The sequence below is a fragment of the Marmota marmota genome, unplaced genomic scaffold, assembly GCF_001458135.2.
Source record: "Marmota marmota marmota unplaced genomic scaffold, marMar, whole genome shotgun sequence".
In the NCBI taxonomy this organism is placed as follows: domain Eukaryota; kingdom Metazoa; phylum Chordata; class Mammalia; order Rodentia; family Sciuridae; genus Marmota; species Marmota marmota.
Window position 1 is genome coordinate 11,964,366 of NW_026000241.1, and position 24,367 is coordinate 11,988,732.

Below are 24,367 nucleotides of genomic sequence, written 5' to 3' on the forward strand. Positions count from 1 at the left end.
ACTATAAAGCTCTTTAAAGAACCAAGTAGTAGTGACACACTCAGTAAGTGAAAACCTTAAGAAGGCCAGAGACTATAATAAATGTGTAAGTTTATACAAGCTTATTAAAACATACCTAAGGGAGAAACAAACACAAATAGCATTTCAGTTATAAAACCTTTCAACATATATACATTTCCATTTTCTCCTGTCACTTAGAATTTACTTAAAAATGTACATGGCAAGAGTTCATTTAAACCTTGTAAATCCTAGAAATCAAAAAATATCACTGTTACTCCAAAGAACAATCTACATTTTTACACTATTAGAGAATCCTTTGACCTTATGCAGAAATTACTAGTTCTGTACTGAAAGGAGACTGAAAACCATAATATAAACTATAATCCCCCTACTCTCCCACCAGAAGATGTTGTAGAAACAGAGTGGACAAGCCACCAATATTAAAATACACTTCCCAGGATTAACCATGAGCTATAAAACATACTTGTTGTACATGTAATGCTGCTTTACAGAACAAGCAGAAAGCTTTTTTATTTTTATTTTCTTAAAATGTTTCAAAGCACATAACAACAGGCTTAAAGAGATAAAGGCAAAGAAAGAGAAAGAGAGAGCCTTAGAGTAATGAGACATTACCTTTGGAGCGCACGGTGTAACACTCTTTCTGTAAATTTTACACAAAAATGGCAAGAAATAAATTGTAATACACTTTTAAGACAAGACTGAATCTATGTTTTAATATCAATATAACTTTGAAATTAAATATTTTAGAGTTTAATGCAAAGCAAGAAAGCTTTTTAAAATGGAGGGCTCTAAATTTTCTTTCACAAAGGATATTTATGTAGAGATGATTTATGCTTAAAAAATAGCACTGTGGTTAAAGCAGGAATCTGCTCAGATCATTAATAATCTAACATAAAAGTGCTGATAGATAAATAATGATTAACAAAACATTACATTTCCTTTCACAAGTCCCCCAAACTAAATAAGGCAACTAACATCTTCTTCAAATGAGAATAAAATTACTGAGTATAAGCATAAATATGCCCAGGAGCAATTAACACTAGTCAAAAGTTAAAAAAAAAAAAAAAATTCACTGGAAAAAACTGAGTTAAGATAATTCAAAATAAAGTTTCAAGGAACTTTTTACTAATTCACTTCTAATAATTAAAGAATCAACCATGTTTGTACAATTTGACCTTTTTGTCAGTTATATATCACAACAGACCACTTTCAGGAGGTGTTGAGTAAATGTAACATACACTTTTAAGTCAAGTCACTGAACATACTAATAAAAAATAATAAAGCAGCATAACTAGAATTTTAGGGATTTTCTCAGAGGATAAAAATGCAAGAGAGATGAAAGTATAAGAGTGTACTAAAAGGAGACTGAAAACCATAATATAAACTATAATCCCTCTACTCTAGAGGGATTATAGTTTATATAAAATATAAACTATAATCTTGGCTATAGTAAATAGTTTTCCTATCTAGTCTCTGATTTTCCACATTTTTCAAAGAACACACACTGCTCAATTTTAACTGTAAATGTATCTACTACTACTACTTAGATTAAAAAAAACAAACAAACCCTATTCTGCCATGGACAAAAAGCTTGATGGGTGCTTTAGACATATTAACTCCTGAAATATTTAAAAATAAGTTTTAATTTCTTGTAAATGATACATGGATTAGTGTCAAAAGAACATGTTTGAAAGAATGTGGGGTTTCATGAATACTGTAAAAAATAAGTACTCCACGTATAAAACAGTACAAAAAAAGGAAATAAAGATAACCTATTTCTAACTTAGCTGTTAACATGCAATTCTCTCGGTTCAACTCCTGAAACTATGACACTGAACGGAAGAGGCACCAAACTGTATCTAATGATGAAGCTTTTATTAGGGCAACAGAAACTAACATAGTCACCTCACAATGCTCTACCTATGTATCCCAAAGTCACCAAAATATAAGAGCTTTCTAAAATTCGGCACTAGTATTAAGGTAATCAAAACGACAAAAACTACTAGATACAAAATTTCTTCCATGTTGCTGATACGTGTGCCACATAAACCCTAAGTAATATGAAGCCTGAATTTTAGGGATGATATTTGATAATCAGAGAAGCTGGCTTATAGGTTAAGACTCATATACATCTGACAAATAAAAAAGGAAAAAAAAGATTCACACACATTTTAGCTCATGAAAAACTCCAAAACTAACATGCAAAGGTTTAATCTCCACCCCCCAAAAAGGAAGGTTTAAAAAGCTAGAATTTCTCAGATTATTAACACTTACTAGCATTTTTTTCCTCACAAAATTAATGATAAGTGGGTAAAAACAACATTTCTATCCTCAATCTACCCCAAATGTTAACATAGCTTTAAAAAATACCTTAAAACCAACTGCCCTTACCTCCCTCTTTGCTCTGGTATCCTGAAATGATGAGCACTCACCTCTCATTCAGGTGGGTAGCCTCTTGCAAGTCTGTTTTTTAAATGATGTCAAACAATTCTAGAGCATCAAATTCCACTGCCCCAACACACACACACACACAATCTCACACACACTCTCTCTCTCTCTCTCACTCGTTTTGTGACAGATAAAATGTAACAGGACTGAGGTGTAGCTCAGGACTAGAACACATGCCTAGCATGCACAAGGCTCTGGCTTCAATCCCCAATATTGCTGTCTCCCAAACTGTTTAAGGGTCAAAGCGTGGCTTTTCCATATCATCTTGTTTACTTATATTTTTATAATTATCATGACTACTGACACTAGCCAGCAAGAGGAACTGTTCTCTAAAGTTCTGCAGGTTTCTCTACTCGATGGCTGTGACATAAAGCCTACACAGACTAATATTCTTTAAGCAACTCATGGACTGCTGCTCCTGATTTAGATAAGATGGGCCTTAAGCTTCTTTGAGACACCTTTCAGACTGATGAAACTTAGGCAAATATAAATATTTCCTTCAGGCAAGACAATGTTTGCATATAAACATTCCACATATTCAGAAACTTGGGAGCATTTTACAAAGTATTTATTCCTTTTATGACAACTTCCACATCAAAATGTTTCATCTTTAAAAGTAGGAACAGATACTTAACAAAAAAGAAAAGTTAAAAAAGAACTCAAGGTATATAGGAAACAAAACATAACCAAGGCTTTTGATAGCTAGTGTCCTATCTAAGAAAGGTCATTTAATGACAAAATATAAGCTATGTACCTAATCTTAATTCTGTCTTATTCCACATCTTTACCTTTTCAAATAATGCATATAAAACGGTAAAAATTAGATCCATAATTATTACTAACCAGCAAAAAGGAAAAAGGTTTCCCCAAATATCACTTTCTCAGCAAAATGCTTGCTGTCTCTAATACTTAACTAAATTCAGAACAGAGACATTAACAAAATTATGTAGCTGATAGTGTGCAGCATTCTTTCCCTAACAATTTCTTTCATATTATGAATCAAGTTTCTATAATCTGGATTTTCCATGGTTCTTCTTCCTTATTTAGCATTACCTGTAGAATGAAAAGGTTGTTTTAGATGATTTCTAATTCTATTTCTACTCTAAGACTATGATTCTATGGCTTTTATTTATTTTTGCAGAGCTGGGGATTAAACCCAGGGCCCTACACGTGCTAATTAAGTACTCTATCGCTGAGCTACGTGCCCAACCCTTTCTATTTTGTTTTGAGACAAGATTTCACTAAGATACCCAGGCTGGCCTCTAACTCGCAACTCCCAAGCAGCTGGGTATAGGTATGTGTCATAAACCTAGCTCGAGGTCTTTGAATTCCTTAAAAAAATGATTCAAATGAACAAATCATTGTTTCCTTAATGATTTGTGGAGACAGTGGCATATACCACTTATTTCATGTTTGAGAACTATCCCAAAAAGAATTAGTTTTCTTCTATATAAGCCTCCAAAAGCAAAAGTCATTAAGACTAACCAGCAGCAGATATAAGGAGTTACTGTAAAATGTACAAATAGCTTTATATAAAAATCTGATTTTCATCACATGTACAATTATCCCAGTCAAAGAAAGCAATATATGCAAAATTATGTTGAATAAAAATGACATATGCCTTAGAAGGGGAGTTGTTAACCGTGTAAAACAAGAATTCACAAAGCACATGAATCCTTGTGCAACACTGTGCCAAGAATCACACTAACAGCACCAAATTTAGCCCGTAGGAAATGTAGAACAACAGATTTATAACATAAGCTACACTTAAGCAAAAATATATGAAAAGTCCTCATTAAGCCTATTAAAACATGAACTATAAAGGCAGTCCTTTTCAACATCACTTCTTTAGCTATCCTTTATTTTTCAGATTTCAGAACTGCTGCTAAAGGTGTCCCTAGGAAGGGCTGTGGTAATAGGATAAAAGGCAGTGGGAAGCCATCACTTAGCTTTATGACCATCACAGCTATTATCTATGATAACATAACACAACTTAAACACTGTACCATACACTTTTTTACTACTTTCAACTCCAAAAGGATTTGGGCTTGTGAACCATGAAGTTTCAAAGATTTTTTATGGGTCACCATATCCACTTTACCTACTCTTTCCACAAATGCAAAGATGTGTTTTATTCAGAAATGTGAATGTTAGTTTGATTTTATCCTGCATCTCATGATATTGGTATTTTCAGCCATCATAAGGCAACAGCACAAACACAAGTTTCTTAAAAAAAAAAAAAGAAAAAAAAAAAAAAGGTGGATGAGGATTTTGTGTACACGTGTACAAAATTACTCTTAACTGTTAAACTTTTTTCCAGAAATAAACTTCAGACTGAATTTTCATGAGATAATAATAAGCAGGAAATTTTCTTTTCTTTCTTCTTGTTTTTTTGTTTTTAATTTTTTTAATGGTAGTGGAGGAACCCAGGTGCACTTTACCACTGAGCTCTATCCCCAGCATTTTTTTTTTTTTTAATTTTTGCAACAGGGCTAAGTTGCCCGGCTGGTCTCCCGGGTTGCTGGGATTACAGGCTTGTACCACTGTACCCAGTGAAAATTTTCTTTTGATCACAAGCTCATAGTGCCACATGAAAATGAGTTTACAATTTTTAATCCTAACTTATTGATGTTAAAATTTCACTTGACAGTCCTCTTCAAAAATAGCAATCCAATGTAAAAGTAGGCCATGCTGAAAATAGTAATGGTTTTTACTAAACATTCCTAGAAAAGAGTTATTAACTAAATAACACAAAAATAAGATACTTCTATGTTTTCTGAAGAGAATCTCACAGACTATGTCTTAATTATTAAGTGAAGTGCAGCATCTTTAATTCACTTTGTAGACAAACTCATCTACATGTGATAATGGCAAGAAGCTGCTGCTACCTGATAAATCAAATTCTAAATGTAAAGATATAAAAAAAGGAAATCTAAAAGAAACTTTAGAGCCCTCAGATGGTAGCTTCTTGACCAATGAGTAGTTTTTCATGTTCAGAGTTCAGATAAGCTTAAAAATGGAAATGGGAAACCTCAGAGTAAACAGTTTATACATTAAGTCATTACAAAAAAGTTTTAAAAATATTTCTATTTTTTATTGGCCCTTAAGAATGTTAAGAATAAAAAACTACTCTAATAAACACATATTATAACTAATAAGCTATGGGATCAAAACAAGATACAGGAACAACTGTCTTAGGATTTTTTCCTGTATAACTCCAAGCATAATCATCTTTTATCAGCTTTCCATTTTTAGGACATTCTTAGGAATAGAATGTCCCTTATCTGAACATTATCAGATCATATTGGAAATCTATTTTTTTAGACAAATTTAAAATATGAGTTTATATGAATAATTTGGTCCTTTAAAGACAGGGAAGCGCCCTTCATACTCATCCATTCAGAAAGATGTCAAAGAAAACTTTTTCTGATAAACCATGAATAAAATATTTCTCCAACGTATACAGGATAAGTGAGACTTTCAATCAAAAGCATTAAACCTCATGCTGCACACAACTATCTTTATTCCATATGATGGGATTGTAATTAAAATAGGTTTTAGAGTACATTTAGACAAAAATTTAAATTTTTGAAAATGCTGGTTCAACAGCAAATCACCTATTTCCATATGACATCAGGAAATAATGGTACCTCTCTGAAAATTAGCTCAAAGAGCAACAGTAAGAGAGAAAAATAAGTATACAATGGTTTATTAAAACCAACTGCTTTCCATGCTGAAGGTACATCTATATGGTCCTATACTATGAAGAATTTTTAAATGTGCATCAATAGTTTATATTCCAATCCAGTTTTCATAAACCAAGTTATCAAATTTGGTAAGGGCCAAAGCCAATTTATTTTCTCATGTCAACAGCATAAATAATATATATCTTTAAGTTACATTTTTTAAGTTCCATTCTTCAAATCCAGGATGTATGCTGAATGCTGAGGTGGTTGTTAGAGATTACCAGTTACTATATAACATTAGAAATTAATAATAAAACCCAAGTTGACAGAATTTTAGCATTAAAGTTGCTTTAACTATACCATCTTTCTCATGAACAGCGCTTCTCTGTTTAGGAAAAGCTCATCTCTGAATTATGCCTACTCACATGAAAAACTGGGAACCATTGGTATGTTTCCCTCGATTTGCCATTGACAAAAGGAACGCTCTGTCATGTTTGAGAATAAAGTTTTCATCTGTTTGAAGAAAACACAAATACGTCAGTCTCCCAATTATAAGACACTTTTAAAGTAATGCTCAAGTAATAAATAGAAAGCAAAGGATGAAATTCCTCTTCTGGTCAGTACAGATACTTGACAATATTTAGGAAAAAATTTTTCAACTAATCAAAAAAGAGCATAAAAATGCCAAAAGATACTAATGAAAGCCTTAAAGAAAAGAACATATATTTAATATTTTATACAAACAGCCTTAGAATAGTCACTTTTTGTAGTAACATACTTGGCTAAGCAGTACATAAGCTATTAACTTGCAGGAAAAACTAATAAGGAAATTTTTAGATAAATCTCTACAGTAAAATTCATTTCTTCCAAAATTTCCAATTAGCCTGCCAAATGTACTATATATGGGTGTTTAATAATCCTTTTATTTGTTTAATTTTCATATGGTAAATTATTATTCAACTGAGTTGAAGTTATAAGAGCAAAAAGAATTAGATATTTTAAGTTTTAAGGACATGTCTAAATTAAGTATATGGATTATCAATCAGATCACAAAATTATCTAAGGAATTAACTTTTGTAAAAATAAAAATTGAAATGGCAAAATACAATTTTAAGATATAAAAGTATCTGCCACAAGGAACAACCACATTAAAGTGGCCTACAGCATTAAATTTTAAATTGCTAAATGCAGATAGAAGCAGCTAAAGAGCTGTTTCTTACTCATTTAGAGGAAAAAAATTCACCATAAAGATCACTTAGAGATCATATTAATTCCAGCAGAAACACCCTTATTAACTTAAAATTCCTTTTGACATTCATACAAACAAATCTTTCTTTAGAACAAACAGAAACATAGAAAACTTGAAAACATGATTACCTTGGGAACAGGCTTCTGAAAAAGAGTAGTAATCCATTTTCTCCCAAAGGAAATATAAAAGACTATTATAACACTGAAGCTTTTATAGCATTAAAACCTAGTAAGATTGGATCCCATTATAAATTTCTGCAACTGACTTTTCTAAGGCTTTTTGGGGCAAGTGCAATAGTTAGATTTATGCAAATGCTACTACTGTAGGAATAAAATACCATCATATATTTCTAGTATACAAAAGAAAACATACAAACCTTTGAGAAAGAAGAAAATACCAATTTTTATTCAAAGAAATTGCTTGGCTTAGGGGGAAAAAAAACAGCTAGATTCTTTCCCCTGATATGGAACGAATAACTCATTGGGAAAGGAAAAAAAAGATACACATATACTTATGAAATAACATAAAATTATTTTCCAAGTCTTCAAGCAATATAGAAATCCAGCCACAACCTGACCCAGACTGTCCATAAATTTATTAGGAAGGGTGCAAGGGAACAGAATTGGAGTTTGTGTTACTGAGCTTTGTTCTCTTACCTTTTCATTTTGCAAAAGACCACATTCTCTATAAACAAAAGAATATGTTGACAGTTTTAGGCAGGAAGATAGGAGTTTTCATGAATATAGTTGCCTAACCTCCATGCTGAAAGTCATGTTTAACCATAAAGTTAGCCTTAATTAATCTTGTCAATTAAAAGTTATATTACAATATAATTTATCCCCAAATTCATGCAAATAAAGTATTTTCATGCAGCATTAGTTTCATGCAAAAAGTGAACTATAAGTAAACCTCTTTTCATTAAAAGTATATGACCAAACTTGCTTTAATATCAGAACTGAAACAAAAGACCATAAAATATTAGGCCTTACCTTTAAAATATCCACCATAAATTGATTCTCCACCTTTTCCATTACCTGTAAATAATGAGCTATATTAAGCCATACTGAAAATTAAAAATGTACTAATACATATAGATTATTTTGAATGGTTTTAATTTGCTGAAGGAAACCGTGAACTTTATAAGTGGTGCATATAACCATAACTTAAGAGTCCTCAATTAACTTCATCTTTAAAATATTATAATATCATTTTTAAAAAATGACTCTAGGACCCACTTATTTCAAGCATTAATCACACCAACAAAATTCTAGAATAAATTCAATTGGACAGTACTTTAGCATTCATTTTAAGGGTATTTATCACATAATTGTAATATTACTAAAATAAACTACATAAAAGCAAGTTAAATGTCATAGTATCTTATGTTTTCATATATTTTGGATCCATAGCATCTGTCCATCCCACAACTATGCACCAACCATATATATAACATTTCAATTATTCTGATATGATATTTCAATTAAAAAGTAATAATGAGATCTTTAAAAACTGACAGATGGAATTGAGAACATAACTTTTAGCTCTACCTTCACTGAAATCCCCACCCTGAATCATGAAGTTTTTAACCACACGGTGGAATGTAGAACCTTTATAACATAACTTCTTCCCAGTTGTTTTCCCAAGGCCTTTCTCCCCTGGGGGGAAAACAGAAAAAAATCGAAGTTTAGCTACAAACCCATCCTTCCAAGGAAAAGAACCAACCAATTATTCCACTGCCAAATCTCTCCTGTTTTTAGTTGGTATTTTAAGAGATTAAAAAAAATAAATGATGTGACAATTTAAAAACATACGTATACAAGCAAATCAAAGTAAACAATACAAAGCAGTTGTTAGCTCACACTCTACATGCTACAAGAGAGAAAACTGGGGATGTTTATTTCTCTATAAACGAATGGGATCAAGGAAGTTGATGCAAAGATTGTGTGTGTGTGTGAAGAAGTACGAATTTTACATTTTTAGTTTGCTATTTCTCATTTTAAACTAATATTATCTCCATTTTTCTACTTATTTAGGACATAAATCCAATTATACACAATAAAGAACAATTTTATTATGTTCTACCTCTCCATCTTCTAGCCTTAAATTTGTTTTTTTCTTTTCTTTCTCTGTGTGTATGTTTCTAGGGATTGAATCCAGAGAGCTCATTCTACTACTAAGCTAGACCTCCAACTCTTTTTACTCTTTATTTAAAGCAGGTTTCACTAAGTTTCCAGGGCTGGCCTCAAATTTGCAATCCTTCTGCCTCAGTCTCCTAAGTAGTTGGGATTACAGGTGTATGCCATTACACTTGGCTAGCCCTATATTGCTTCTGAAATCTGAAGTGCTAAATTTGTAAAATACTGAAATTTGTAAAGTTCTACCAAAACAAATCGATTTTAAATGTCTATTATTTTATAAACTACAATGTACAGAAGATTCCATCACATGAAGCAGATTCTCACTTTCTTTTTCATTTTTAAGACCATTTCTTTCTTTTCCCTCTTATGAAATGCTTTCTTAATTTCACATAGGTTGGTATGATTATGTTTTTGGTTGCAAAAGCCATTTCCAAAGACCTTTATTTTTTCAGGAAAATATCTATTCTGTTAAAGGTAATACTATGCTGGGAGGGGGAGGGGGAGGGAGAGAAAGAGAAAGAGAGAAAGAGAGAAAGAAAGAAAAGAAAGAAAGAAAGAAAGAAAGAAAGAAAGAGAAAGGAAGAAAGAAAGAAAGAGAAAGGAAGGAAGGAAGGAAGGAAGGAAGGACGGACGACATGCCTTGACTTCTCATCAGAAATAATTTAAAAATTCACTTACCTGAGCATAGGCAAAGGAAGTTTTTGCATGTTTTTGGACATATGTCTGAGAAGAGCTGAAACATAATGCGACCAACTGAAATAAAACACATGGGGAAGAAAAACCAATAAGCAAATTGATTATATATACCACATTATATATAGGAAAAAGAAAATAAATAATTTGAAAGCCCATTTTTTAAATTCTTTTTAATTTCTAAAGAGTTACTGGGGAAGAATTTAACTGAGAGATATCAAGTAAAAAGAGTTCCACTTTTTTTGTTTGTGGTGCTGGAGATCAAATCCATTTACTCTTTTTATTAGTAAGAAGCCAAAATCATTCCAGTCCTAAAACTATAGGATGTTAAGTGTCTTTTACCGGGGCCCTGAATATCATATCCCTTTTAGTACCTTACCTGAACTATGAACCATATTTAAGGCTTTTTTGTGGTGGTGGTGCCAGGGACTGAAACCAGGACCACATGCATGCTGGGCAGGCATTCTACTAGTGACCCATATCCCACAGCCACTTTTTATTTTTTGGTATCAGAGATTGAACCCAGAGGAGCTTAACCACTGAGCCAAAACCCCAGCCCTTCTTTTGTTTCAAGACAGGGTCTCACTAAGTTGCTGAGACTGGTCTTGAACTTATGATCCTCTTGCCTTAGTCTCCCTAGTTGCTGGGATTAGAGGCATGTGCCACTGCAACCAGTAGAATACTCCTTTTGTTTAAATATTTTTAGTTGTAGATGGGCATAATTCCTTTATTTTATTTATTTATTTAGTAGTGCTGAGGATTGAACTCAGTGCCTCGCACATGCTAGGCAAGCACTCTACCACTAAGCTACAACTCCAGCTCCCAGAATATTCTTAATTAACAGTTGCATAACCTATAATTCCAGCAGCTTAGGAGAACTTGAAGTTCAAAGACAGCCTCAGCAACTTGGCAAGGCCCTGTCTCAAAATAAAAAGTGAATAAAGGGCTAGGGATGTGGCTCAGTGGTTAAATAGCCTTGGATTCAATCCCCAGAGCCAGCTTCCTGAACTGTACCACCCACACTTAATATTCATATTCTATTCCCCAAAAAAGCAGAAAGAGAACAGATCATGTTTCCCCAGAAGAACTAATACTTTCTACAATAACTAAGAAATGAGAAGTCTGCAACTTTGATTTAACCGTGCCATAGAGAAATAGGTCACAAATTTGATCTCAGGGAGTCCCTTACATTTGGATCTTAGCCCAAAGGCTGAGAAGTAATAAATACTCCTTTAAACTCTTCAAAGCAATTGAGACTGTATATGTAGACTATGTCCGATGCTATTTATCATATTATAAATCCAAACTCAAGACAATTTTAGAACACAATACACAAGCACACATTCCATTCACTGTGAGAGCAGTGATGCCACAAGTTACAAGTGGTGTGATTGCTAGAAAATGGGAGAGAATGAGAGCTAATACTATCTTAACATAAAAAGTTTTACTTTAAAAAACTTACTTGAAAGGGTCTTAATAAAATTGGAAAAGGAGTTTTAATTTATAATTAGTCTTCGGAGTCCCTTTCCCCCTTATTTAACAAAATCTTTTTCAGTATGAATATTTTTATTTATTCAGATTTAATAGAGTAAGTCAGAATGAATTGTGGGTCAAATGTAAGTCATATTTGGTACAGACACGACATCACTTGATTTACTCTATGCATCATTATGGTTTTAATTTACTCCTGACCATCTCATTCAGTTACTTTAAGGACAAAACAAACATACTGGATTACAAATATCTCTAATGCATAAGTGGGATCATAAATGACATCATATGACAAGATTTTCCTCTGTCAACATTCTGAGCCTATAGTTTTAATGAAGCCAAAGTCCGAAGCAATTTCAAAAATTTGAAGCTGATCTTGAAGAAAATAATGGAGGAAAAGGGGAAGATTTTTAAGTTAGGAATAATGTATATAAAGTCATGTCAGAATCTTGAAAAATCTATGTATCTATATTAAATATCACTTTTATGTATATTTTATACCAGTATAACAAAAGTATTTTTTTTAGTTGTTAATGAACCTTTATTTTATTTATATGTGGTGCTGAGAATCGAACCCAGTGCCTCACCCATGCTAGGCAAGTGCTCTACCACTAAGCCACAACCCCAGCCCAACAAAAGTATTTTCATCAATCCTTATAATCTCTGGCAAAATTTCATCATACACGTTCTTTGTGCAAACATGTCGGGAGGAGCACAAGAAGCAGCACCCAGATGCTGCAGTCAACTTCTCAGAGTTTTCTAAATGCTCAGAGAGGTGGAAGACCACATCTGCTAAGACGAAACAAAAACATGAAGACATGGTAAAGGCAGACAAGGCCCATTATGAAAGAGAAATGAAAACCTTTTTCCCTCCTATAGGGGAAACAAAAAAGTTCAAGGATCCTAATGCATCCAAGAGATCCCATCAGCTTTCTTGTTCTAAGTATCACCTAAAAATCAAAGGAGAACATCCTGGCCTGTCTATCCATTGATGTCGCAAAGAAATTGGAAGAGGTATGGCATAACATTGTTGCAGATGACAAGCAGCCCTATGAAAAGAGGGCTGCTAAATTGAGGGGAAAATATGAAAAGGATATTTCTGCCTACCAAGCTAAAGGAAAACCTGACAGGGCAAAAAAGGGAGTGTTTCAGGTTGAAAAAAGCAAGAGAAGGGGCTGGGGATGTGGCTCAAGCAGTAGCGCGCTCGCCTGGCATGCGTGCAGCCCGGGTTCGATCCTCAGCACCACATACAAACAAAGATGTTGTGTCCGCCGAAAACTAAAAAATAAATAATAAAAAAATTCTCTTTTAAAAAAAAAAAAAAACAAGAGAAAGAAGGAAGAACAGTACACAAAGAAGATAAAGAGCACAAGGAGTAAGTTGGTTCTAGTGCAGGTTTTTTTTTCTTGCCTACAGAGTATTTAACCCCCCTGTATATAAGTCACTCCTTTTTTTTTTTTAATTTTAGTTGTACACAATACATTTATTTTGTTTATTTATTTTTATGTGGTGTTGAGGTTTGAACCCGGGGCCACGCACATGCTAGGCAAGTGCTCTACCGCTGAGCCACAACCCCAGCCTCTAAGTCACTCTTTTTAAAGAAAAAAATTAAAAGTGTAGGGCTGTATAATGTTTGTGTTAAAACTATACAGGGTCCTTTTTTGTATACATACTGCCAAACGTGTCTTTAGATAGTCCTGTCCTGGTGGTATTTTTTCTTTTGGTTCTGGGGATTGAACTCAGGGATGCTTTACCAATGAGGTACATCCCCAGATCTTTTTATTTTTTATTTTGAAACTGGGTCTTGCTAAAATACTGAGGCTGGTCTTGAACTTGTGATCCTCCTGCATCAGCCTCCCCAGTCACTGGGATTATAGGCACATGCCACCCTACCCAGCTTCCTGGTGGTATTTTCAATAGACACCAACTTTGTCTGGCACAGTATGCGCGTTAAAAACTAGCACAGAAATTTAAAGCACGTTCTTGTTGGTGCACGGAACAAATTATGGGAAGCTTTTTCATCTTCAGGTATCTTTGATACAGCTTATAGTGTTGTTTTTATTAAATGAATACCATTCTGTAATTGAAAAAAAAGTTGTCACAGTTTTGTTGACATTCTGAATGTTTTGAAGTAAACACCATTTTTAAATTCAAAAACAAACAAACAACAATGACAAACTACCAAAATGCAGATCCTCGAAACAAGACAGGAAAAACCAAGATCCAGGTTTGTCAATCCTGATTCAACCACTAGGTGTCAGGAATAAAATCAGCAAGTACAAAGACCAAGTAAAACTGAACATCACCTTGCAATATTTTTTTCTAGTCAAGCAACTCTAGAATAACAAGGATTGTTTAGAAAACATCATAGTAGTCACATCACATGGCTTAGTGATAGAGCTAAGGCTCATATGCAGCTTTACTAGTTGAGCCTATACTGTTCTTACTAGACATTAATAGACATTGTTTGCTTTTCTACAATCTGAGATGTATCTCTCATTTTTATTAGAGTAAAAGTATGTAATAAATAAATATTTTGAATGACTGAAGATATACAAGACTATTTCAAATTATTAAATAAATTGGATATCCAAAGAAAACATTACATTGTAGGACATGACATATTATATAAGGCAAGAAAAGCACACTGCCCAACTAACTACAAACAAGGATTGAGGATAAGAGCAAAGGTAGGAAAAGATCACACTGGCTAGGCAAAGAGCAAAAAAATAGGAAGAAATTAAGAAACAGGAGCAACATTTCAATAAAATCAGGCCAGTTGATCAAATAATTCTGTGTTATCTCAAAAAGTCCAACAGTATACAAGACACAAATTCCAAGGAGTTCACATTTTAGCTAAGAATGACAAATAGAAATACAGTTGCTACACAACATGGCAAGCCATCAGTGGGATGAACAAAGTTTCCTTCTGCATTCATAGATTCAACCAACCATGGATGGAAAATACACTTTTTTTAAAAAAATTTTTTTGGGTATTGAGTTAGTGCTCAACACTTGAATAACACTCAAAACAAAATTATTCAAGGGCAGAGATTTATAAAATAAAACTTTCACAAATGAAGGAATACTTAAATATACAGATCAAAAAGATCACTGACTACCAGGAAAATTATTACAAGTGGAGCAACACCAAACAAGGCTTAACAAAGCTATTTAGTTTCAGAGATATAAAGGAAAGAATCTTTTTAACACCCAGGCAGTAGAATCACATTGCTTGCAAAGAAAAAAAATGTAAGGCCAGTTTCAAACACTTTATAGAAGCTGGAGACAACAGAGCACTATCTGCCATCTTCAATGGAAGAATATGCTATGAACCAATAAGTTTATAACTAGCAAAGGAAATACGATAATCAGATTTTATCTCAAAGAATATATGTGAATATGTAACTTTGAGATGAGTCAAAGAACTAATGAATAAGAAAGAACTAGTAGGACAGGAGTACCATTGGGAACTGAGTCTACTGTAATACCAAATTAAACCTAAATAACTGAAAATTATTCAAAAAATATAGGGCTGGGGTTGTGGCTCAGTGTTAGAGCACTCACCTAGCATGTGTGAGGTACTGGGTTCGATCCTCTGCACCACACAAAAAATAAAGGTATTGTATCCATCTACAACTAAAAAAAAAAAATTTAAAAAAAAAAAATCAAACAGTTCAGCTGGGCGCAGTGGCACATACCTAAAATCCCAGAGGATTGGGAGGCTGAGGCAGGAGGATCCCAAGTTCAAAGTCAGTCTCATCAACTTACCGAAGCAACTTAGTGAAATCCCATCTCAATTTTTTTTAAAAAAAAGAGGCCAAGGATGTGACCCAGTGGGTTTAATCCCTGGTGCCATAAATAAATAAATAATAAAAATCAAACAATCCAAAACGATATAGAATGAGAAGTCTTGTTGCCATTCCCATAAACAGGTATTTGCTTTCACTAATCTCATGTGTGTTTCCTCCAGTTTATTTTCATACACGAGAAAGTATTATTTATTTTTGTATTTCTTCCTTTTAAAAAAAAGCTTGTAGTGCATATGTAATAAATTTTATTTAATAATAAATTTAATTTAAATAAATTTATTTACTTAATAATAAATCATGAAAAACTTATTTTATCTGCAATGTAAAAAATAAGTTAAATTGAAAGGAGGCAATAAGGACTCACAGTGTCAAAAAACAAGAGGGGGTTGAGTCTTTGCTGAAGATGACAGAGTAAGTAAAGATTACACTTACTTAGACAAGTAACTACTTTTAGAACTAAAAATGTATTACACATTTTTCCAGCTTCTATGACTGAAGGGGAACCAACCTATAGTAAAATATATAAAATGAAGGAAATAAGAAAACAAACAAGAAATAAGTTAAGAGAAGACCAAAATAGCTCTGTAATTATTCAGCCAACTAAACTTTTTTCATGACTTGTCAATCAATACTGACTTTTAAAAGTATTTTTAGATGGTATAAACAAAAACTCAGAAATTATTGGCTCACATAATTAGATAACAAGGATATTTGTGCAGATTAGAGAATTAAAGATCCAGGATGTAAGGGATTAAGAGCAGATGTTAGAGCTGCCAGGTTTCAGGAGATAGTAAATATCATTGCTTTGTCCCAGTCAGTGCAAGAAGCCCAGAATATTTTCATTGGCAAATAAGACTAAAGATAAATTTAATAACTCAAGAAGATAAAGAGAAATAACAAAATTTGGGGAAAGAATTATATGAAAGCACAGATTATAACTCCATGCTAACACAGACTATAAAAGAAACCCAAGAAAGAAATTAAAATGGTTATTCAAAGGAGTGCTGTTAAATAACTTCAGATAATCATTGAACTATTTTTAATCTCCAAGTAACACTAAAGTGTAACTGCTTCAGAGCAGAGAAAAAGATGAAAAGCTTAACAAATATTATTAAACAAAATAAGAACTAAAACCAAAGACAATATATAAAACAAATTAAGACTTGGGTGGCTAAGGCAAGAGGATCACAAGTTTAGTGCCAGCCTCAACAACTTAGTGAGGCCCTATGTAGCAAGACCGTCTCAAAATTAAAAAATAAATAAATAAAAAGGGCCGGGGATGAAGCTCAGTGGTAACAGTCCCTGGGATCAATCCCCAGTACCAAAATAAAATAAAACCCCTAAATATTAATCTCATTTAAAAAGATATACCATTTATATTAAGAAATCTATTAATATAATTGAAATGAAGGAAAAACTTTATAAAATCTTATGATATAAATCAAAACAGAATTTAATGAAATTCAACAGTCATTCCTGGGCATAACACACATTCTCAGATACTCTTCAAATCATCAGCCAGTATCATATTTATTGGTAAAACACTAGTTTAGCATTAATTCTATTAAAGTTAAGAACAAGTGCTTGTTAGCATACTATTATTTAATGTTCTAGAAATTCTAGCCAACATAAATAGAAAAAAGAACAATGTGACTGATATACAAATTAGAAAGCATTTGTGTCACTATTTTAAGAACATTAAATGTATACCTGGAAAACTCAAAAGAACCAATTGAAATAGTAACAGAGATAATGAAGTTGTTATTTATCCTAAGACCAACAAGAACTAATCAAAAAACTAACAGAATAAAAAAAATCACATCCTCTATAACCACAAAAAAAAACATTCTAGCTAGTTACATAAAAGTACAGGACAAAATTACAACAACTGAGAGGCTTTAAAGGCAACTTGAATAAAAAAGAGAAATACCTTCTTCTTGGATAAGACTCAAAACTGCAAGTATGGCAAAACCCCCCTAAAGTAACCCATTTTAATTTAATCACAACCTACAAAAATACTAATGAGATTTCTGGAGGAACTTAACAAAATTATTCTGAAGGTTTTTTGGGAAAAAAATAAGCATGCTATTTCCTTCTTGTTGAACTTTTTTAAAAAATATTTTTTAATTGTTGATGGACCTTTATTTTATTTATTTGTATGTGGTGCTGAGAATCGAACCCAGTGCCTCATGCATACTAGGCAAGCGCGCCACCACTGAGCCACAACCCAGCCCAGCCCCCTTCTTTTAGAACTTTTTATTTTGAAAATTTTAAATCTACAAAAATGTTTCACCATATTTACTTTATTTCTCCCTTTCTACACATAACTTTTTTTTTTTTCCTGAAATAAACCAAAGGTTAAAGACACAACATTCATCCTTAATTACTTTAGCATATAGTCCTAAAAATATAGGTATTCTCTTGGGCTGGGGTTGTGGCTCAGCGGTAGAGTGCTTGCCTAGCATGCATGGGGTACTGGGTTCGATTCTCAGCATCACATAAAAATGAAATAAAGATATTGTGTGAAAGAAAGAAAGAAATGTAGAAAGGTATTCTCCTACTTAACCTCAATGCTATAATCACATCCAAGAAATGTTAATCACAATATAGTCTAACACATGTTGTAGCATTATTAGGAATAAAGTATTGGGGTTTTCCCTGGTTCCTGGCCAAGCGCTCCTAAAACCCTCATAATTTGGTCTTTCTCTCCAGTTTCTGATAAAGAGCTTCAAAATCCCTTGGAATTTTCTGGGTGATAGGAACATCTTTTGGTCTATAGAGACAATTCTTGGCACAGCTTCAGGAGCATTAGGAGGGTGACTGGTTACCATAAAGATTATGCCACAGACCCAGAACTTTTAGCCCCACTCCTAACCATCAAGAAAGGACAGGGGTTCAAGATTAAGTAATAACTTATTGATCTATTTGATGAAACCTCCATTAAAACACCTAAATAAGAGTTTGCAGAGTTTCCAGTTTGGTGAGTTCAGTGAGGTCTTCAAAGAGAAGGCATAAAAGGTCCACACACTCCCTACCCCCATACTTTGCTGTATGTATCTCTCCTATTTGGAAATTGCTTCTGAGTTGTACAAGTAACAACCTATTTGGTTGTTGGAGTAGGCTGAGTTGTGACCTGCTGTAGCAGATTATCAAACCCAAGCAGAGGGTTGTTAAGATTCCTTGATTTACAGCTAGTTGGCCATAAGCTATGTGCGGCCCAGAACTTGGCACTGGCATCTGAAGTCTTATGGGAATGAGTCTTTCAACTCTAGGTAGAGAACGTCAGAATTAAATTGAACTGTTGGTGTTAGAGGACTAGAGAATTCATTGCTATAGGAAAAAACTCACTGTAGTCCACATTCAAATTTACCCAACTCCCTCCACAATGGCCTTTATATCTTTTTTCTTTACTTTTTGTTTTAACCTTCTCATTTTTTTTAAATGGTTGAATGAATTTTATTGTTTGGCTAAACTGAATTTTCAACCAACCCTCACTTGATTAGCACTTGAGTTCCTTCTAGGTTTTTTAACTTTTTATTTATTTATACTTTTTTTGTGGGAGGATGCTACAGATCAAACCAAGGCCTTTATGTATGCAGGCAAGCAAAGCACTCTACCACCAGTCCCCCCCACCCCCTTCAATGACAAATATACAACTACTTTTAAAATCCAGCACTCTGATCAACCATTACATTTTAATTTAATTTACATGCTTTGGACTCTTAATCTAAAATAGTCCCCCATCTCCATCTATTTTTTTGCACCCCATCAGGAAAGCCCATATCAGTCTGACCCATTATGTAATGTTAAAATATTAGCCAAATCCTAGTTGTAAGGGTATTCACACCATTTTTAAACTACTCTGTGGGATAATACTTTCAACCTATGTGCATGTTATATTCCAAACAACTATTCACCAAATGGTGTTACATTCCAAAAAAGCTTTTCACTGATGATCCTTTTCTGAACTAAAGATTACACTTGGGGTTGCAAAATAATGATTCTTCTGATTCCATCATTTCTTCTATATTTATCCATCTTGAAATCTTCTATTAAGAACACCACCTCATAGTTGGGCAGGTGGCCCACACCTGTAATCCCAGCGGCCCAGGAGGCTGAGGCAGGACTGTGATTTCAAAAAGGCAACCTTAGCAACTTAGCAAGGCACTATGTAATTCAATGAGACCCTGTCTCTAAATAAAATATAAAAAAGAAAAAGGGCTGGGGATGTGGTCAAGAGCCCCTGGGTTTAATCCCTGGTACCAAAAAACAACAACAACCAACAACAACAAAAAATTCACCACCTATCTGCTTCATGTCAAGATTAACCAAGAAGCAAAGAGTCTGGGTCCATGGACAACCCTGATATGCTGAGTGAGTGCTATGTCAGAGAAAAGTTAACACTTGCATCTTGTTTAAGTCACTGATATTTCGTCTTCATGTTAGCAACCAACCCTATCCTCCAGCTACCTTCCTATGCTACAAAGCTAATAAAAGTGGTTATATGATACCTAATTTATGTTTGATTATAAACACTGCGTAATTATGAATCAGGCCTCAATTGTGCAAGTATACATAGTTAAGGTGGAAAAACGGAACTTAAGATTTTATTCTGTAGCAATTAGTCTCTTGAACGTCAAGATATTATCTTAAAATATCTAAATGTAACAAGGGATCTTGTTGTAACAAGATCTATATGTAACAAGGCTTACACAGGAGGCATTCACAATTAGGGGTTTTGAATGCAAGTTTTGACATAATTTTGAAAGTATTCCTCAGATCTAGACAACTTTGTCAGTAATAAGTCTTTCCCCCTCTAGCCTGATCTCTTTCTGCATATTTAAAGAAATCTTTTTAGTTTCAATCTGCTTTTATTCCCAGTAGATTAAGTATTTGCTAAACACCTGACTATCTGTGTAAGTACTGTGGTCTACCAAGAATTCAGGCTGAACTGTACACTCTGGAATGCCTTAAGACTCTCCAGAACAAGACAAACCTTGGTTTTCATTCTCCTCAAACTCTTACAAAATGATGTACAATTCCTATAAGGAACCATATTAGAAAGTTTGCATCACTAAAGCCATAATTCCCTTTGCAACAACCCTGACAGATGAACACCAATCTTTGTCAAAAAATAAAAGCACAGGGAGTCAAATAAAGAAAATCAGGCATTTTATATTAAAGGTAGAAATGGAGAGAAATCTTTGACTATACATTTCACTTGGAGTCTTGAAAAAGAAAGGGGAAAGAAAAAGGAAGGTATTAAGAAGTAAACTTTCCCCTTTCAAAATTCCAGTAAAAACCTAATGTGTTTGCCTACAACACCCATCTCAACAAGTCTGGTGTCATTACTGGAATTCTCCAAGCCAGATTCTTTAAAAAAATAAAAAAATTTAAAACTCTTACAGAAACCTAAAACAAGCCTCTGCTTAACGTGAAGAAACAACTTAATTAACAAGGGTCTAACTGCATAGAAAAGCCCTTCACTGACTTAGTGAATATGCAATAATTGAAGCAACTTTTGGAAAAAAGTCAAAAAACTTTAAAAAAAAAAAACCCAGATATTGTGCTTAGGTACTTTACACAAACAGTATCTCTGCAAGAATATGAAATCAGAATTTTAAGAAATGCTGCATTATCAAAAATCATATATACAATTGAGTATATCCATGGGAAAATGGAAGTTGGGGAAGACAAGGGAATTTCAAGTTACAGTAAGAATTATTTCTCATTAGGAATATCAGTAATAAAGGAATGTTTCAGGTGTATGTTATAAAATCTGAACACTACTAGGAAAGTCCTACAATTGACTGCATCTCACTTGTGTGTGCCTCCTTTCCCCTCATGGTCATTAGCAAGCATAGTGGCCTTCAAATTACTGTATGGGTAAGAATGACAGTGCTGTCCAACTGCCCTTCTCTTCTCATGCCATTAGTATCCCATATGGATATCTGATTATGTTATAACATATAATAATTTGCTTAATTAAAATTGTGCTCATTAGTTAATAAATCCCATTTAAAAGAAAAAAACCTCAATCTATAAGACAGGTGGCTATTATTTAATAACTCTTCTCAACAACTTAATTATATAGGCACTATTATTACATAGAAATTCTATTTAACTCATGAGCATATAGAACAGTGGGAGGTCATTTAAATATAATAATACAAGTCATCACATCCACTATTCATAAACTTATAACACAAGGTAAGTTTGGGCAGGGAAATGCATTTCTCTTGTTCCTTTGGTACAAATCAGATCCTATAAGCCTCCTACAAAATCTTAACTATTTTGAATGTGAGTCTAAAGGTTAAAGGGTAATTGTAAACTGCCCTACTGCTATCTTTAGAATCAATGAAGACAAAAGTATATAGTACTTCCATTTTACAAGGAGGTTAACTGGCTCAACCAAGTCAAACACAAGTGGTACTAAAACATTCCTGACTACTACATTACCTTTTAAAACCAATTTTTTGGAATCATTTCCAAATACTTTACAATGTTTACTAAGGGCACATTTTGAGTCTGTGAATCTTAGTAAAGTAAAAACTATATTCAACTGTCTTCCCATTTTCATCTATTTTGATAAACTTTGAGGAAATTATGATATTACTCTCAGACCCATATAAAGAAAAGAAATTCCAAAGTCAAAGTTCTTTAAAGAAACGACCCTTTCATTATGGTAGATGCCTGTAATCCCAGTGACTTGGCAGGCTGAGGCATCACAAGTTTGAGGGTGGCTTCAGCAACTCAGCAAGACCCTGTTTCTAAATAAAAAACAAGCTGGGGATGTAGCTGGGTGGTAGAGCACCCTTGGGTTCAGTCCCTAGTAGCAAAAAGAAAAGAAATTAAAACACTTCTTTATAATTCGTTAGTCAAAGACTAAGTATCAAAGAACATATCAAAACTTGTGGGTTGCATCTAAATTTTCTTCTATAATTGTATAATTAAATGTTTATATTAGAATGCAAAGTATCAAGTCAATGATCTAAGTTTTCACTTAAACTAGAAAAAAAAAACAAAATAAAGTAAGCATTAGAAAGGAAATGATAAAAAACAGAATTTGATGAAATTGAAATACACAAAAAATTTTAAAATCAAAATCTGAATATAAAAATGGTAAGTTCTAGGCAAATTAACAAGGATAAAAGACAAAACATGTACAAATTATCAATATTAAGAATGAAAAAGGAAATATCAGTACAGCTGTGGAGAACCACTCTATGGACACTATGGACATAAATTCAACAACTTAGATAAAATGCACCAATTTCTTAAAAGCCACAAACTACAAACTCACTCAAGAAGAAATATTTATTTATTTATATGTGGTGCCTCACATATGCCAGGCAAGAGCTCTACCACTGAGCCACAACTCCAGCCCCAGAGTTCTGCTATTTTTAATTCTTAAAAAAGAGCAGTTACCTGGAGCATGGATTCACTATAAACAAGGATTAAGATCCCCCTTCCAAAAAAAAAGATCCTGCAAGGCTCAAAATATTTGAAAAGAAAAAGAGAAGTAGGGCTGGGGGTGTAGGTCAGTGGTAGAGCTCTTGCCTAGTATGCATAGGATGGCCCTGGGTTCCATCCCTAGCAAGGGGAGGGGATAACAAAATTTCTGAGCTTATTCCTTTGCTCCAAACTTTTAATCTTCCCATCTCACAGTGTTAAAGTCCTACAGGTCTTTTCCTACTAACTCTTCCCTATACTCCAGTCACACTGAGCTCCTTGCTATTCCTTTAAAAGGCCAAGTACACTCCTCCTCAGGGCCTGTTAACTGTTTCCCTCTACCAGGAATGCTCTTCTTAAAGATATCCAGATGGTTCACTTCCTCATCTGTTTAAATGTTATCTTCCCAAAATGGCCTTATCTCACATCTCAGTACCCCTTTTACTAGTCACTGTATCTTCCCCCTAGTTTATTGTCTCTGACCTCAACAGAAAACAAACTACAAAAGAAAATGCCTTTGTTTTATTCACTGCTATCTCTCAATAGTCTAGAACAGGAACAGGGTCTCATAAGAATGTGCAGAACAAGATGTTGCACAACGATGGCATACATGCCTCCAATCAAAACCTGGCAGATACCAAAAAGAGCTAAGAAAACGGTTTAGAACCCTGCACGCTCTGCTACTTAGAATGAAACTGACTACCTTTTAAACGAAAATACTTTAAAAAAGAAAAACCTAATGAATGGGTGTATTCCTAAAGACAAAAAATATTAATGCTAAGCGCCTCCATGCTGCAATTTCGCTGGCTTATCACACAAAACGATCCCTGAGCCATCTTTCCAGAAACTAAGAAACTCTAGGTATAAAGATTCTTAAAGGGAAATAGAAGGGGAGTTAACGAATTAATGATATATAGTGGCTAGGTAATACAGAATAAAAAGAGTCCAAACTTCGGAGTACAGAGCAAACTACCCCAAATCGGAATCTGCAAGGCTTGCCCCCTGGAGTCACTTGGAAGCAGAAATTTTCTATTTTGGGCGGCAGGCTGGGTATGAGGACTAGATCCGGAGGAGCAGGGGGCGTGGGGTTTAGGAGAAAGAGGCCCGAACTCCGAGCTGGAGGCTGGTGCTGAGCGGGGCTAGACTCCTCTCCTTTCATTTTCTTGCAAGAGAAAAGGGAAAGTTGATTGCGTCTCCCCGCTCCCCAAAAGGCCTGGGCGAGGGCTGGTGAGGCTGACCCTCCCCTTGCGCTAGCCAGCAAGGCCACGGCGGCCGGCTCACCCGGCTCACGGTTGATCTCGATGTCGAAGTGGCACTGCGGCCGGTCCTGAGCCCCCATCACGACGGCGGCGGCGAGAGCTGGAGAGAGGGGAGGAG

The 24,367-nt window shown here is 34.1% G+C and overlaps 2 protein-coding genes across 18 annotated transcripts in view; one reads left to right on the top strand and one right to left on the bottom strand.

Annotated features, from left to right (window-relative positions):
* The window catches only part of Nktr (natural killer cell triggering receptor), a 46,586-nt gene that overhangs the window by 21,908 nt on the left and 311 nt on the right, over positions 1-24,367 (bottom strand). For 9 of the 17 annotated variants that reach the window (XM_048794857.1, XM_048794861.1, XM_048794856.1 and 6 more), the window contains exons 2-6: positions 24,272-24,349; positions 10,221-10,295; positions 8,952-9,059; positions 8,394-8,438; positions 6,581-6,668 (exon numbers count right to left, since the gene is read on the bottom strand). In XM_048794857.1, the coding sequence (XP_048650814.1) occupies positions 6,581-6,668; positions 8,394-8,438; positions 8,952-9,059; positions 10,221-10,295; positions 24,272-24,329 (374 nt within the window). In that variant the 5' untranslated portion in view covers positions 24,330-24,349. Of the gene's footprint in view, positions 1-633; positions 662-2,100; positions 6,669-8,060; positions 8,089-8,393; positions 8,439-8,951; positions 9,060-10,220; positions 10,296-24,271; positions 24,350-24,367 lie in introns of those variants that run through there. The other 8 variants (XR_007344265.1, XR_007344264.1, XM_048794864.1 and 5 more) reach the window with 8 other exon arrangements.
* Positions 11,834-13,142, top strand: LOC107144947 (putative high mobility group protein B1-like 1). Its single transcript, XM_048795332.1, is given in 3 exon segments — positions 11,834-11,840; positions 12,366-12,715; positions 12,717-13,142. Coding segments are annotated over 3 exon segments (660 nt in total). The 3' UTR covers positions 13,020-13,142.